This window comes from Panthera leo, chromosome E3, assembly GCF_018350215.1.
Source record: "Panthera leo isolate Ple1 chromosome E3, P.leo_Ple1_pat1.1, whole genome shotgun sequence".
Taxonomy (NCBI): domain Eukaryota; kingdom Metazoa; phylum Chordata; class Mammalia; order Carnivora; family Felidae; genus Panthera; species Panthera leo.
Window position 1 is genome coordinate 15,558,390 of NC_056694.1, and position 15,009 is coordinate 15,573,398.

At 36.6% G+C, this 15,009-nt stretch overlaps 1 protein-coding gene across 3 annotated transcripts in view; it reads right to left on the reverse strand.

The window, feature by feature from the left end:
• The window catches only part of TPST1 (tyrosylprotein sulfotransferase 1), a 159,839-nt gene that overhangs the window by 117,483 nt on the left and 27,347 nt on the right, over positions 1-15,009 (reverse strand). For all 3 annotated transcript variants that reach the window (XM_042922362.1, XM_042922365.1, XM_042922364.1), the window contains exon 2: positions 4,407-5,352. In XM_042922362.1, coding sequence (XP_042778296.1) covers positions 4,407-5,251 — 845 coding nt within the window. In that variant the 5' untranslated portion in view covers positions 5,252-5,352. The remainder of the gene's footprint in view (positions 1-4,406; positions 5,353-15,009) is intronic.

Genomic DNA, 15,009 nt, shown 5'->3' on the forward strand with positions numbered 1-15,009 from the left:
TGCTTAATAGTTACATATCTTTTTTTCTGCCCTAAAAGCAGATAACTTGTCTCTGAATTATAGCTGTGATTCTTTGGTTCTGGTTTAAGGGTTACCATTATATTTTGTTTTGTTTTGTTTTCTGACTTTGCTCTTTGGACCTAATAAACTTGTTTACTGATCCTAGGATACTGTTTTATTTTGGTCACCTTTAAGTATACGATGGTGCATTGTTTTGTTATTGTTATTGATGATTTTTATTTGTTCCAGGCAATTTTATGGTATAATGAGTTTAAAAGCAGGAACAATGCTGTATACTCTAGTAACTTCCTGAATGTTCCCAGATGGAAATTACTGAAATTCCACAAAAATTCCACAATTCATGAGAAGTTAATGTAAATAGCCTCAAACTTTATTTCCATTTCCTACTCAAAATATTGGAGAAGCAGGCATCAGCAGTAGATACCATTCACTAATCAGCAAAATCCTACTCCATATTCAATCTCTTGGAAAATTCTATTAGAATTTGCATAAGGTATTTCCCTTAAAATGTATACCCTTCTATTTTGCTGTACAAACATTTCTTGAAAGGCAAAAAGACATTTAGAAATGTCTCATTTTTTTTTTTTCTATCCTCTATTAGTTTGGAAGAAATAAAAGCAATCAGTGAATTCTCTATCATATTTTGGAGCCATCATATTCAAGATGATAGCTCAATTTAATATGAAATTGAAGAGTATGGGTGAATAATTTATTAAAATAGAACACAGTGTTCAAAACATCAAAGTTAACAACATCAATCACTGGAGAAACTAGTTCTACTACTGAACTTGAAATGACTATCTAAAAACACAATAAATAGTATACCTAAAATTCTATGGTTGTACCTTAATGCAGAACTAAACTTATCAGCCAGTCAAAGAATCTGTTTTCATCCCTTCCTGACTCATTACTTGGCTTTTATTTTCAGTTAAAAAAAAAAAAAGAAAGGAAAAAAAAAAGCCCATCCTATATTCAGCAGTCTCTAATGAAGACTCCCTTCACCATCCCAGAATGAAAGAATGCTTTCTTCCACCAAATTCTTTCATAGAGGAACTCTTAAATATACTAGCAGATGATTACCCTATGCCCCTACTGTAACTGGAAATGACCAGGCAGGCAAGAGGTACCACTCTAACTGAAAACAACTGGAAATTCCTAAGCAAAGCAAAGGAAAGCTTAACTTTCATAGTTAACAAAATAAGGCAGGTAGAACTGTGAAGGCTTTCCTTATCACTGTCTTCAACAATCTCTGCATATGATCCTGAACCATCTGGTGATATCTTCAAGCCTTCAAAACTGCATAAATATTTTCCATATTTTAGTACTAAATAATACAAAAATAAATATTAAAATACTGACTTTAAACAATTTCCCCAGAATAAAAACGTTTATAGGAAAGCAAAGCACACAGGATGACTGACTCTGGGCTATGAATTCCTTATGGTCACAACTCTCAAGTAATATGAGATATTTACAACTTGGTACTTATTAATGGAATAATTCTGTATGTTTCTGCCTCATCTCCCAATTAGCTCTTTTTGAGAACAGAGACTCAGCCTTAAAAGCAGTACAGCCTAGATTGGACCTGCCTCAAACAAAACAGCTCTGTTTTTATCTGTTTTACATTGGAACTCTGGGAAGATTTGTTTCAAAAAGGAATTCAAATGTTGTTATTTTGTTTTGCTTTTAAGTTTAAAAAATACTTGTAGCCCTGCTAAAATTAAAAGGACTGAGAATACAATTGTTAGCAAAGATGCAAAGCAACTATAATACATAAGTGTATACTATAGCCATACATTGCTGGTGCAGACACTGTGAAAAACAATTAAGCATCTGTTAAAGACATATAAATATAGAGATACAGAGATATTTTATGATCCAGTGACTTTACTCATTTTTCTTTACCCAAGAAAAATCAATGCTTATGTCCACCAATAGTAATGTACAGGAATGGTGTTAGCAACTTTATCCATAATAGCCCCAAACTGGAAACACCAAATGTTCACCAAAGGAACAATGGATAAATTGTGTTATATCTATACATTGGAATATTACATAGCAATGAAAAAAAAAAATCAACCCATACAATGGTATGGGTATATCTTATGTTAAATGAAAGAAACCAGGCAAAAAATAATAAATAGGCATGCTTGCATTTATAGGAAGTTCGAAAACAAGCAAGGCTATTTCTGAACTTCATATACAATGTCATAGCACCTCTGGTGACAGAGGATGAAACAGTGGTTACTTTTGGGTTGAGGAGGATGTTAACTGAGAAGGAGCATGAAGGAGCCTAGTGGGTACTGGGAATTTTCTGTATTTTTATACAGATGGTGATTATACAAGTGTACACAGATACAAATATTCATCAAATTGTACACTGAATATCTGTGCATTTGATATGTAAGTATTCCTTAATTTAAAAAACTCATATAATAGCAAGAAATTTGGAATAAGCATTGGAAATTCTAGTCATGGTTCTGCCACGTATGATTCTTGAAAAAGCACAGAACCTCACTGGGCCTCCATTCTGTATGCTAAATGTTAAGTAAGGTCTCTTCCCCTTCTAAAATCCATTTGTTTGTAATTTCTATGAATTTCCTTGGTATTCATGTTTGCCTTAAACATAGTAATTATATATGTAAAATGATCTTGTCCTGATTTCCACCAAAATTTACCTTGAGCATATCTCCTTAATCCCTCCTTGGAGAGACTAGGGATGGCATGGGTGCAGGGGTTTGGTGTTATTTTATGTTACTAGAAGGAGCCAGCAACAGACTCTCTGGGCCAACATACAAGCACACAAAGTGAAATGCTAACCTATGAATACAAGTGATTAGAAATTAGTTATGGTCTATTATATGAAAAGAACAATAAACTGTGATGACATTAGCTATGGCTATAATTCTCTTTGAATCAATAAACAGAACCCAGAGCCAGTAGAGTGATAATACCTAATAATTTATCACCACACCTGTAAGTTAGGTGCAGAAATGCAGCTGCTCCTTTCAAATTATCTACATCAGGAATCAATACTCACTGCACAAGTTCTATACATTGAAAAAAGAAATCAAGAAGATATTCCCTGGTAGGAAAAAGCAGGGTACAGAAGGGAAGTACACTGTTTTTTGTTTTTTTGGGTTTTTTTGACAGCAGGTACATATTACTTTTATGAATGGAAAAAGATAAGAAATAAAATAAAACTTAGTTACACCCAACTTCTTCCTCATAAAAATATGCTATGTGAATTTAACAGTAGTTTCCATTTTTATATCCATATTCTAGGTATATAAGTCATCAAATCAGGTTGTCGGATCAAGTCAGGGCACCCCAGTCACTATTTCATAAGAAAGAAAGAAAAATGCAATAGTTCTAGAAGTATTTGAATCTAAGGAACTTCCTGTATGGATTATGGATTGAGCTTCCAAATTTTGGAGTTCTCTACCCTTTAAAAAAATCAAGATCCATCAGATGACAAAAGAAGCACTATGTGTTATAAAACACCATGGAAAATGGCACTACCCCATTGAGACCAAAGCAGAGATTCTAATCCTGGCCTTCCCATCTCAATTTGAGTAAATCATTTTTACTTTCTGACTAAGTCTTCCTACCTGTAAAATGAAGGGACTGGGTTAGATCATTTTAGTCTTTATATCTCTCTATCACTAAAAATTCCAAAATGCTTAGAATTCACCACTTGCTCACCAACATTAGATGCTTCTCCTCATATTAACCTTAATCCACACAAAAGTCGACTATTGTTATTAATAAAACTACCTAGAAATTAGAAATCAGGAGTCGCTAAAATTGAATGATGGACATTAAAGAAAAATACCTTTCACTGCTATAAATTGGGCTGGCTTCTATCAAATATATAAGAACCACAATTCATAAAAATACAAATGAATTAAATAAATGAAAGGGCCTATAATGAATTTTTAAAACAACTCATTGAAAGGGACACCTGGGTGGCTCAGTAGGTTAGGTGTCCCACTTAAGCTCAGGTCATGATCTCGGAGTTTGTGGGTCTGAGCCCCATGTCAGGCTCTGTGATGACAGCTCAGAGCCTGGAGCCTGCTTCAGATCCTGTGTCTTCTTCTCTCTCTCTCTGCCCCTCCCCCACTCACGCTCTCTCTCTCTCTCTCTCTCTCTCTCTCACTCTCTCAAGAATAAATAAACATTAAAAAAATCTTTTAAAAAACTCACTGATGAAGTTATATCTGTTCCAGAAACACGTTCTGTAGTTTACACACACACACAGACACACACAGACACACAGACAGACAGACACACACACACACACACACACACACACACACACACACACACACACCTTTACTACCTGAACACAGGGCCAAAAAAACCAAAAAACAACTTCTACTCACTTTGACAGAGATACTCCCCCAGCTTTCCCAATCATCTCTTCATGATGTAATACTGAGTAGTTCCATGGAATATGAAGGAACTTTAAGAGCGTTCTCATCCACCGTTCAGGATGTAAGACAAGTTGTTCATAGTGAACTAACATGCATTTTTTATAGCCAACTTCCATACATTGATTATACATGGTCTCTATGGCACGATTCCACTTGGTCAAACAGTCTCTATAGCTATTCAGGTCAAACCCAGCTATAGTAACTTTCCGAGAAATCATTGAATGTACTGATGCCCGGCCATCTCGGACCATGAGGAGAAATTTGGCATTAGGGAATAACCTAGCAAGGTAAGTTAAGGATTTCAGGGCAAAAGGATCTTTATTACATAAATAAGGGGCTGGTTCCCCATGCTTAACAATAATTTCTAGTAAGAAGGCTTGCATGGCAGAATCCAGCACTTCATCAGTAACACCAGCCTCATCCAAGCGTATTTTCTCTTTACTTGACCGTGACCACATCTGCTTCAAGGCCAGGATTCGGGGAATGACTCTGGTTTCCTCTCCACAGCGAATATCAGGGTGTGCATCTAGCATGGCCCTCATGAGTGTGGTTCCACTCCGAGGCACACCTCCAATAAATATCAAAGGCATATCTTTGTGATAGGCAAAGGTTTTATTCACTTTGATGTCCAGGCCAGTTCTCACAGTGGTCTTTGTGCTCTCCAATTTGAGGGGCTGGCTACGTTCTTCTATTCGGTGATGACATTCCATGGCGTGTTGGCCCAAGTAAAACACAGTCACAGAACTAATAACCAGACATGCCAATAGTAAGTTCTGCTTCAGTTTTCCAACCATCTTGATGTAGTTATCTTGTTATTAAATAGATATTCTGCTCAAAATAATTTTCAGAAAATGTTCAGGCCATGGAGATTCTACTTCAGAAAGATGATCAACATCTAGTGAGAAAAGGAAAAAGCTATTTTATCATCACATTAAAACTGTTCACAAATTAGTCATCGGTGATCACCATTACATTCTGGCTAGAAAGAAGCTAAAGCTGTCTTACATACTGTGATATTCTTAGAACACAAGTATACACAAGTGCAAGCAAAAATAAATCATTTCTAATCAGAAACAGCATTTCTTAATGTGACAATTCTGAAGCTTTGTACCTTCCACAGAATGGAAAAATAAATAAAACTATTTCTATCAGTGGGTTATGCAAATATTTAATATGACCAAGTATGTTTGAGGTCTAACCCAAGGCTCATCTCTAGTATTCAGATTTGCTTCATCCCCAAGAAGTCATTATCTCCACATTCTACCCTAAAGAGAAATTACAGAAGAAATATACAACTTCCAAATCTTTAACATAGATTTAGTTTATTCATTCCACAAATTATTTATTTAGATACTACAGGCCAGATACTTGGGTGTGGCTGAGGATAAGCTTTGAAAACGACAGCAGTGCACTGACCCTTGCTCTCAGGAAACAAAGTCTCATGGACAAAAAGATATGTAAACAATGACAACAAAATGCAATCAGTACCTTAGTAGATATAAACAACAAGAGTATAATGAAAAGGAGCACATAAGTCCACCAGAGGAATCTATAAAAGCCTTATAGAAAATAAGAGGGAGAGTACTCTAAGCAGTAGGAACTTGTGTGCAAAAGCACAATGGCATGACAGAACACAGCATATTTAGGCAAAAAGTAGTTCAGGAGAACTGGTGTGTACTGTGAAAAGACAATTACGTGTGTGTTTGTGATCTAGCCTTCAGAAGAACAGAGAAGGTTTAGATACACAGAGTATTCTAAGCTGAAGATACACTATGACCAAGGTGTGGATGTGTAGAAGCAAGGGCATGTATGTAAAACATATATACTATGTAAAATATATATACTATGTATATGTAAAATACACATAGTATGGAAATACTAGTTTAGCTGGAGCAAAGCAGACAGCAATCAGACTACACCTAGACTAAAAAAATGTGCCCTGAATCTTCAGAGGGCAAATGTGATGGTTAATTTTATATGTCAACTAAGCCATTATGGTGCCCAGTGTTTGGTCAAACACCAAATACTAGTTTGGTCTAGATGTTGCTGTGAAGGTTTTTGTTAGATATGATTAACGATGAAATCAACAGACTCTGATTAAAGCAGATTACCCTTCATAATATGAGTGGGCCTCATCCAACAACTGAAATCCTTAGAAGAGACAGGTTTTCTGAAGAAAAAGGTATTCTCTTCAAGACAGTAACACAGAAACTGTACCTGAATTTCCAGCTTGCTGCCCTGCAGAATTTGGACTCAAAGCTAACATCAAGTCTTACCGGCCAGACTGCTCTGTGGATTTTAGAAATGCCAGCACTTCAATAACATGAGCTAATTCCTTAAAAATTCTCCCTTCCTTATATGTCTCCTAATAGTAAGTACACCTGGGGAAAGGACTAGCTATGCTAAAAAAAGAATACCTCCTGAGAGGCAGGACGTCTAGCTAGGGACTAGTGAGAAGGTAGGCAATTCTCCCCCAAAACTAAGCAAGATGAAGCTGACAGAAACCCCATCAGTCCTCTGGAAATCAACAAAGGAATACAACAACCTAAGCAGCATCTATGTTTGAAAAACTGCTAAATGTTGAGGAAGAACAATGAAAGTCTATGACATTCTTGCCTAAGACTATTCCCACCCCACCATCCACTCACTTAGCAGGACAGAGGTTCTGCAGAGCAGGGCAAGGCAGGGAAACTATGAAGACTATGGCTTTGCTCCCAGGATCAAAGGGAGTCACTCATTTTGGAGTGGTGAATAACACACACTGTCAGCTGTGCTGTCAGTGTAAGTGATGTTCCAGGTGGCAGGTGAGCAAGGAGGATGAACAGCTCCAGTAGTCTCAGTTTGTAATCATGATTGGCAAACTCAACGCCAGCTCACAGGTGCATGGAGGCAGAGGAGACACAAAAGGAATTGTGAGTCCTTAAACACCAGTGCAGATTTGAAAATGGCCTCAACTTTGAATGTGCTCCTCTACCCATATGCAGATCCACTGGCAGACGAAAAGTCGCACTGGCTTAAGATATCAGAGCACAACCACTGTCCAATGAACTGTGCTGACAGGAAGGCAACCCCTAGAAAGCCATGCTTAAAAATGCAAATAATTTTACGTGCGCGCGCGCGTGTGTGTGTGTGTGTGTGTGTGTGTGTGTGTATCTGAGCAACTACATCAGCATACATTTATATGAAATGTCCATAAAAGGCAAATTTATAGAGACAGAAAGCAGGAGGTGGAAGCAGGAATTTAATGACAAATAGGCATAAGGGGACTTTTTGCAGTAATGGAAATGTTCTAAGACTGGACTGTTGTGAGACTTGCACAACCTTATAAAATCTACTAAAAATCATTGAATTACACTCTTACAATGGATAAGTCTTAGGGTACATAAGTTATACCTCAACATAGCCGGGCTTTATGTTTTTTGGGTTTTAAAGGAATACTTCCGTAGAAAAATATTTTGATAGTCTCAGTAGGTTACACCAAGATCTGGTTTTTGTTTACTCATGTATTCATTCCTTTAGTCACATATTTGAACATATATTACTGTACCAGGCACAGTACTTCATTATAAAGCTGCAACAAAGAACCACAAAGTGAGAACAGGTTGAGATTAAAAGATCAGCTTAATACGAAAAGACTGCAAAAAAAAAAAAAAAAGAAAAAAAGCATTAATTAAGGACACTGGTAGTGGGGTGCCTAGGTGGCTCAGTAGGTTAAGTATCTGACTCTTGATCTCAGCTTAGCTCTTGATCTCAAGGTCGTGAGTTCAAGCCCTGCATTGGGCTCCATGCACAGCATGGAGCCTACTTTAAAATAAAGAAAAAAAAAAAAAAAAAAAGGAACATTGGTGGCAACATAGCATTGAAATATCTATGCAAAAAACAGAATCCATGATATAGAAGACACACTTAAGATGTTATACCAATATTCAGTTTAAAAGGGGGCAGGTAGGAAGAAAACAATGGAGAGAAAAGAAAGTAACACAGAAAATGGAATGAAAAAGAAAAACAACATTTTAAAAATGATATTTAGGTAGAGATCTGAACAGTGAGTAGGAATTAGGTAAAGTGAAAACAAGAGCATTCTAAGCAAAAGCAAATGGATATACAAAAGCCTTGCAATGGAAAGGCATTTTAAAGCTTTTAAGGAGCTAGGTAAAGCAGTGAGCAAGAAAAACAGGTCAATGATGAAACTGGAAAGATGGGTAGGGGTCAGATTAAATCTGGTGGATCAGTTTAGGGATATGAAATTTTATGATAGATGCAATCAGATGTGACTGATTTAAAGATTTTTAAGCAGGGAGTTACTTAATCCTACTCAGATTTATACACTCTCACCCTAGCCAAAACCATCTTGAAAAAGAATAATGCTAGAATATGCACAATTCCCAACCTCAAAACTACAAAACTACAATAATGAAGACAATGTAGTGCTGGCATAAAAACAAGCATACAGATGAATGGAACAGAATCACAAATCCAGTAATACACCTTTACATTTATGGTCAATTGAGTTTTCTTTTCTTTCTTTTTATTTAATTACATTTTTTATTTTTATTCTAGTACAGTTAACAAAAGGTGTTATATGAGCATTAGGAGTGCAATATAGTGATCCAACACTTCTACACGTTACTCAGTGCTCATCATGATAAGTACACTCTTTAATCCCCTTCATCTATTTCACCTTATCCCCTACCCACAGCCCCTCCGGTAACCATCAGTTTGTTCTCTTACAGTTAAGAATCTGTTTCTTGGGGCGCCTGGGTGTTTCAGTCGGTAAAGTGTCCGACTTCGGCTCAGGTCATGATCTCACAGTTCATGAGTTCGAGCCCCGCGTCAGGCTCTGTGCTGACAGCTCGGAGCCTGGAGCCTGCTTCGAATTCTGTGTCTCCCTCTCTCTCTGCCCCTTCCCCACTCTCTCTAAGAAAAAATAAAAAACATTAAAAAATTTTTTAAAAAGAACCCGTTTCTTGGTTTCTCTGTTTTTTCCTTTGTTTGTTTGTTTCTTAAATTCCACATATGGGTGAAATCATACAGTATTTGTCTTTCTCTGACTATTTCACTTAGCATTATACTTTCTAGCTCCATCCACATTGATGCAAATGTCAAGATTTCATTATTTTTTATGGCTGAATAATTTTCCATTGTATGTGTATGTGTGCGGTGTATGTGTGTATATATATATATGTGTGTGTGTGTGTGTGTGTGTGTATACGTGTATGTGTGCATATGTGTGTGTATCTCCTGCTTCTTTATCCATTCATTTATCTATGAACACTGTGCTGCCTCCATATCTTGGCTAGAGGAAATAATGCTGCTATAAACATGGGGTGAATGTATTCCTTTGAATTAGTGTTTTTGTAGTTTGGGGTTAGATACCCAGTAGTGCAATTACTAGGTTGTAGGGTAGTTCTATGTTTAACTTTTTGAGGAAACTGCATACTGTTTTCTAGAGTGGCTATACCAGTTTGCATTCCCACCAATAGTGCACAAGTGTTCCTTTTTGTCCACATGCTCATCAACACTTATTTTTTCTTGTGTTATTTTTTTAATTTTAGCCATTCTGACAGGTGTGAGGTAATATCTCATTATAGTTTTGATTTGCAATTCTCTGACGATGCATGATGTTGAGCATCCTTTGATGTGAGGAAAGAGCAACCTTTTCAACAAATGGTGCTGGGAAAACCGGACATCCACATGTGAAAGAATGAAGTTGAACACCTGTTCACAAATATTTACTCAAAATGAACTGGAGACCTAAATGTAAGAGCTAAAACTATAAAACTGAGAAGAAAACAGGTGTAAATCTTTGTGGCCATAGTTTCTTAGATACAAGACCAAAAGTATGAGAGACATATTAAAAACAGATAAAATAGACTTCATCACAACTAAAAACATTTGTGCTTCAAAGAACACCATTCTGAAGGTGAAAGACAAATCAAAAAATGAGAGAAAATATATACAAATCACGTATCTAATAAAGGACTTCTATCCAGAATATATAAAGAACTGTTACAATTCAACAATAAAGATAAATAACAGAACTCATCATCAAGGAAATACAAACTAAAACCACAATGAATACCACCTCACACCAGTCAGAATGGCTAAAATTAACAACTCAGGCAACAACAGATGTTGGCGAGGATGCGGAGAAAGACGATCTCTTTTGCACTGCTGATGGGAATGCAAACTGGTGCAGCCGCTCTGGAAAACAGTGTGGAGGTTCCTCAAAAAATTAAAAATAGGCCTACCCTATGACCCAGCAATTACACTACTAGGTACATATCCAAGGGATACAGGTGTGCTCTTTTGAAACATGCACCCCAATGTTTATAGCAGTGCTATCGACAAGAGCCAAAGGAGGGGAAGAGTCCAAATGTCCATCGACAGATGAATGAATAAAGAAGATGTGCACACACAGACACACACACAATGGAGTATTACTCGGCAATCAAAAAGAATGAAATCTTGCTATTTGCAACAACGTGGGTAGAACTAGAGGGTATTATGCTAAGCAAAATAAGTCAGTCAGAAAAAGACAAATATCATATGACTTCATTCGTGTGTAATTTAAGATACAAAACAGATGAACATAAGGGAAGGGAAGCAAAAATAATGTAAAAACACGGAGGGAGACAAAACATTAGAGACTCTTAAATATAGAGAATAAACTGAGGGTTGCTGGAGGGGCTGTGTAAAGGGGGGATGGGCTAAAATAGGTAAGGGGCATTAAGGAAGAAACTTGCTGGGATGAGCACTGGGTATTATACATAGGGGATGAATCACTGGAATCTACTCCTGAAATCATTATTGCACTATATGCTAACTTGGATGTAAATTTAAAATTAAATTTTTTTTTGAAAAAGATAACCCAATAAAAAGTGGGCAAAAAATCTGTATAGACATTTCTCCAAAGAAGATATATAAATGGTCAATGTGCACTTGAGAAGATGTTCAATATCATCTCTTTAGGAAAATGCAAATCAAAACCACAATGGGATAGCATTTAATACCCATTAGATGGCTACAATCAAAAACAGATCACAAGTGTTGATGAAAATGTGGAAAAATTGGAATACTCATATACTGCTGGTGGGTGGGACTGTAAAATGGTGTAGCCACTTTAGAAAAGTTTGGCAGGTCCTCAAAAGGGCAAATGTGGAACTAGCTAGCATATGATCCAGCAATTCCGCCCAAGAGAACTAAAAATGTATTCACAGAAAAACTTGTACACAGATTTTCACAGCATCATTATTCATAGCTAAAAAGTAGCAACCCCAATGTCTACCAACTGATAAATGGATAAACAAAATATGGTATATCCATACAATGGAGTATTATCCAGCCATAAAAGGGGTGAAGTACTGATATAGAATTCAATGGAGACAAAGCTTGAAAACATTATTCTAATTGATTAAAGCAGCTCATAAAAGATCATATATGATTCCATTTATATGACATGTCCAAAACAGGCAAATCTGTAGACAGAAAAATTAGTAGTTGCCTGGGGCTGAGGGGAGAGGGAAGATGAAAGTGACTACTATGTAGTTTCTTTTTGGGGTGATGAAAATGTTCTAAACCTAGACTGTGGAGAATTTTTTGGTTATGTGGATTATATCTCAATAATATTGTGGTTTTTTAAAAAAAAAACACTATACACTTAATAGACTGGCTAAAATAAAAAAAAAAAAACACTTGGCAATATCGAGTGCTAATAAAGATGAGGAGCAACTGAACTCATACATTTCTGGGAATACACAATGATACATCTGAAAAGGTGTTCTGTAAATTCCAATAATGTAAACATACTTACCCTACAACCCAATAATTGTACTACTGAGATTTATCCTACAGAAGTGAAATCTATGTTCACATAAAACCTGCATGTGAATGTCTATAGTAGCCCTGTTCACAATCACCAAAAACTGAAAACTAACCCAATGTCCTTCAATGTGTAAATCTAGATAAACCATGGTACATCCATTGCTGGGATACTACTCAGCAACAAAAAGGAACAAACTCTTGATACACACAACTTGGGTGAATCCCAAAGGTATTATGCATGCTGAATGAAAGAAGCCAATCTCAAAAAATATTCCTATTTATAAAATAGTCTCAAAAGGCAAAACTATAGATCACTGGATGCCAGAAAACTGTTAACTTTAAAGGGATATAGAGTTTTCTGAGATGACAGAACTATTCTGTCTCCTGACTGCTGTAGTTGTTACATGAATAAATATATGTATTAAAATTCACAGAACTATGCATCAAAAGAAAAAATCTATTTTACTGTACAATAATCTTTAAAACAAAAACAAACAACAACAACAACAACAACAAAAAACTGGAGTGCCTGGGTGGCTCAGTCAGTTAAGCCTCTGATTTTAGCTAAAGTCATGAACTTGCAGTTTATGAGTTCAAGCCCCACACTGGGCTGTGTGCTGACAGCTCGGAGCCTGGAGCCTGCTTCAGATTCTGTCTCCCTTTCTTTCTGCCCCTCCATAGTTCACACTCTGTGTCTCTCTCTCAAAAATAAATAACATTAAAAATTTTAAAACAAAAAAAATTTTAAGAGAAATTTGAGAAGAAAAATGGGGGATGGGGAAGAAAGATGAACACCAAAGAAAGATCGAACACCAAAAACAGGAGAATTTTTTATTCTAAATCTTCTAGTTAATGTTTCTGATCAAGAATTGTTTACTGGTGATAAATTCAGTGGTAATAGGAATACATTAAATAAATAATGGGTTTTACTGAGAAGAGCAAAGAAATGATATTAGGAAAATTGTTTCATGTTTTCCATTTTATGAACACTGAGATGAAATAAAAATTCATTTAAATCTGAACAAAGCAAACAAAACTTACTTAGTGAAGCAAAGAGAAGTGCTCTTAGGGATGCAATTAACTCTAATAACGGTTGGTTTCACTTTAGATAATTATACAGGAATGATTCCTCTAGCACATTCCATTTGTTTGTACGGTGGTAGGTGTGTAATGCATGTTTAATGAGAGAAGAGCAGTAATCGCTAAGAAATCACTCTAAAATGGCAAAGCTTTTTGGTAAAATTTAGTACTACATGCATTTTAATTTTTTTTTTTTTTAACATTTATTTATTTTTGAGACAGAGAGAGACAGAGCATGAACGGGGGAGGGGCAGAGAGAGAGGGAGACACAGAATCGGAAGCCTGACGTGGGGCTCGAACTCACGGACCGCAAGATCGTGACCTGAGCTGAAGTCGGACGCTCAACCAACTGAGCCACCCAGGTGCCCCTGTACTACATGCATTTTAAATTACATTTAACTTAACCTCTGATACATGTCAGAATTCAATATGTAACAAATGAGTCAACTTCTTTCAAAAATAACTTGTGCAACAATTTAAAATTCAATTGTATAAAAACAAGATAACTACCTCTCTGAAATCTTCTCTAAGCACATATCAGATACAAAATATTCACCAACCAAAAGGTAACATGACAGAGCTCCAAGTTACTATAGCAGCAACCAATGGGAAGTAAAACTTCCCATTAAAATACCCCAAATTCTCAGTAAAATACCTAACAAGACAAAACCCAGAAATATGTTAACATGTTTCCATGTCCAGAAACATACTTGTAAGTCACTTTAATGGCTGCCTAATAACTTTACTGAAAGGATCTAGAACTAAACCAATGTGGGTTTGCTCTCTGGTAAGTTACGGGTAGAGACCAGGTACAGAGTTATCACACAAAGGAAACTATTTGCAGCAAATAAAGAGATCAGGGAGCATAACTTCCAAAGTAGTGAATCCCTGAGCAGGGGTGAGTGGGTTCCTTTTTTTTGTTTTTATTTTTTTTTAAGTTTATTTATTTATTCTGAGAGAGAGACAGTGTGCCTGCACAAGAGCAGGGAGAGGGAGAGAGAGAATCCCAAGCTGACTCCACACTGTCAGTGGAGAGTCCAATGTGGGGCTCAAACCCATGAACTGTGAGATCATGACCGAAACCAATTGTTGGACGTTTAACGGAGTGAGCCACCCAGGCGCCCCAGAGAGTTCCTTTTATTTAGGGATAGGATGAATATTCAGAAAAGGAAGTTCTGTCATCAAATGTAAAGGCAGGAATAAGACTGCATACAGGTACTTAGAAAACAGTTCTATACATGCATCCTATGTTACATTTAATGAACCTCATACTCCTCCTAGGATGGAGATTTTAACATAATGAAGCAGAGGGAATTGTCAGAGGAGGGGCTTTGGATATGCTCTGAGAGCCTGTATAAACTAGATGGGGTTTTGGGCTCCTTATCTCAGGAAAAAAACGCAGGACTTTGCTTACTTAAGAAACAGCACTGTAAGTTTTTACTACTGATTTATTGTCTCTGAAATGGTTAGGCTATTTCCTGGCCTAGTAGAGACTGTTAGTTTTTGCATTCCATTTGTTCCTTTAAAATCTTTAACTACTGAGGTTTTTGTATTTCTTTGTAATTCTAACCTTCAAGAAAGTTCTGAGAAAGTTCTCCAAGAAAGTCCAGGAAAGTGTGCTTGGGCAAGTAGGGCACAGACCTTGGGG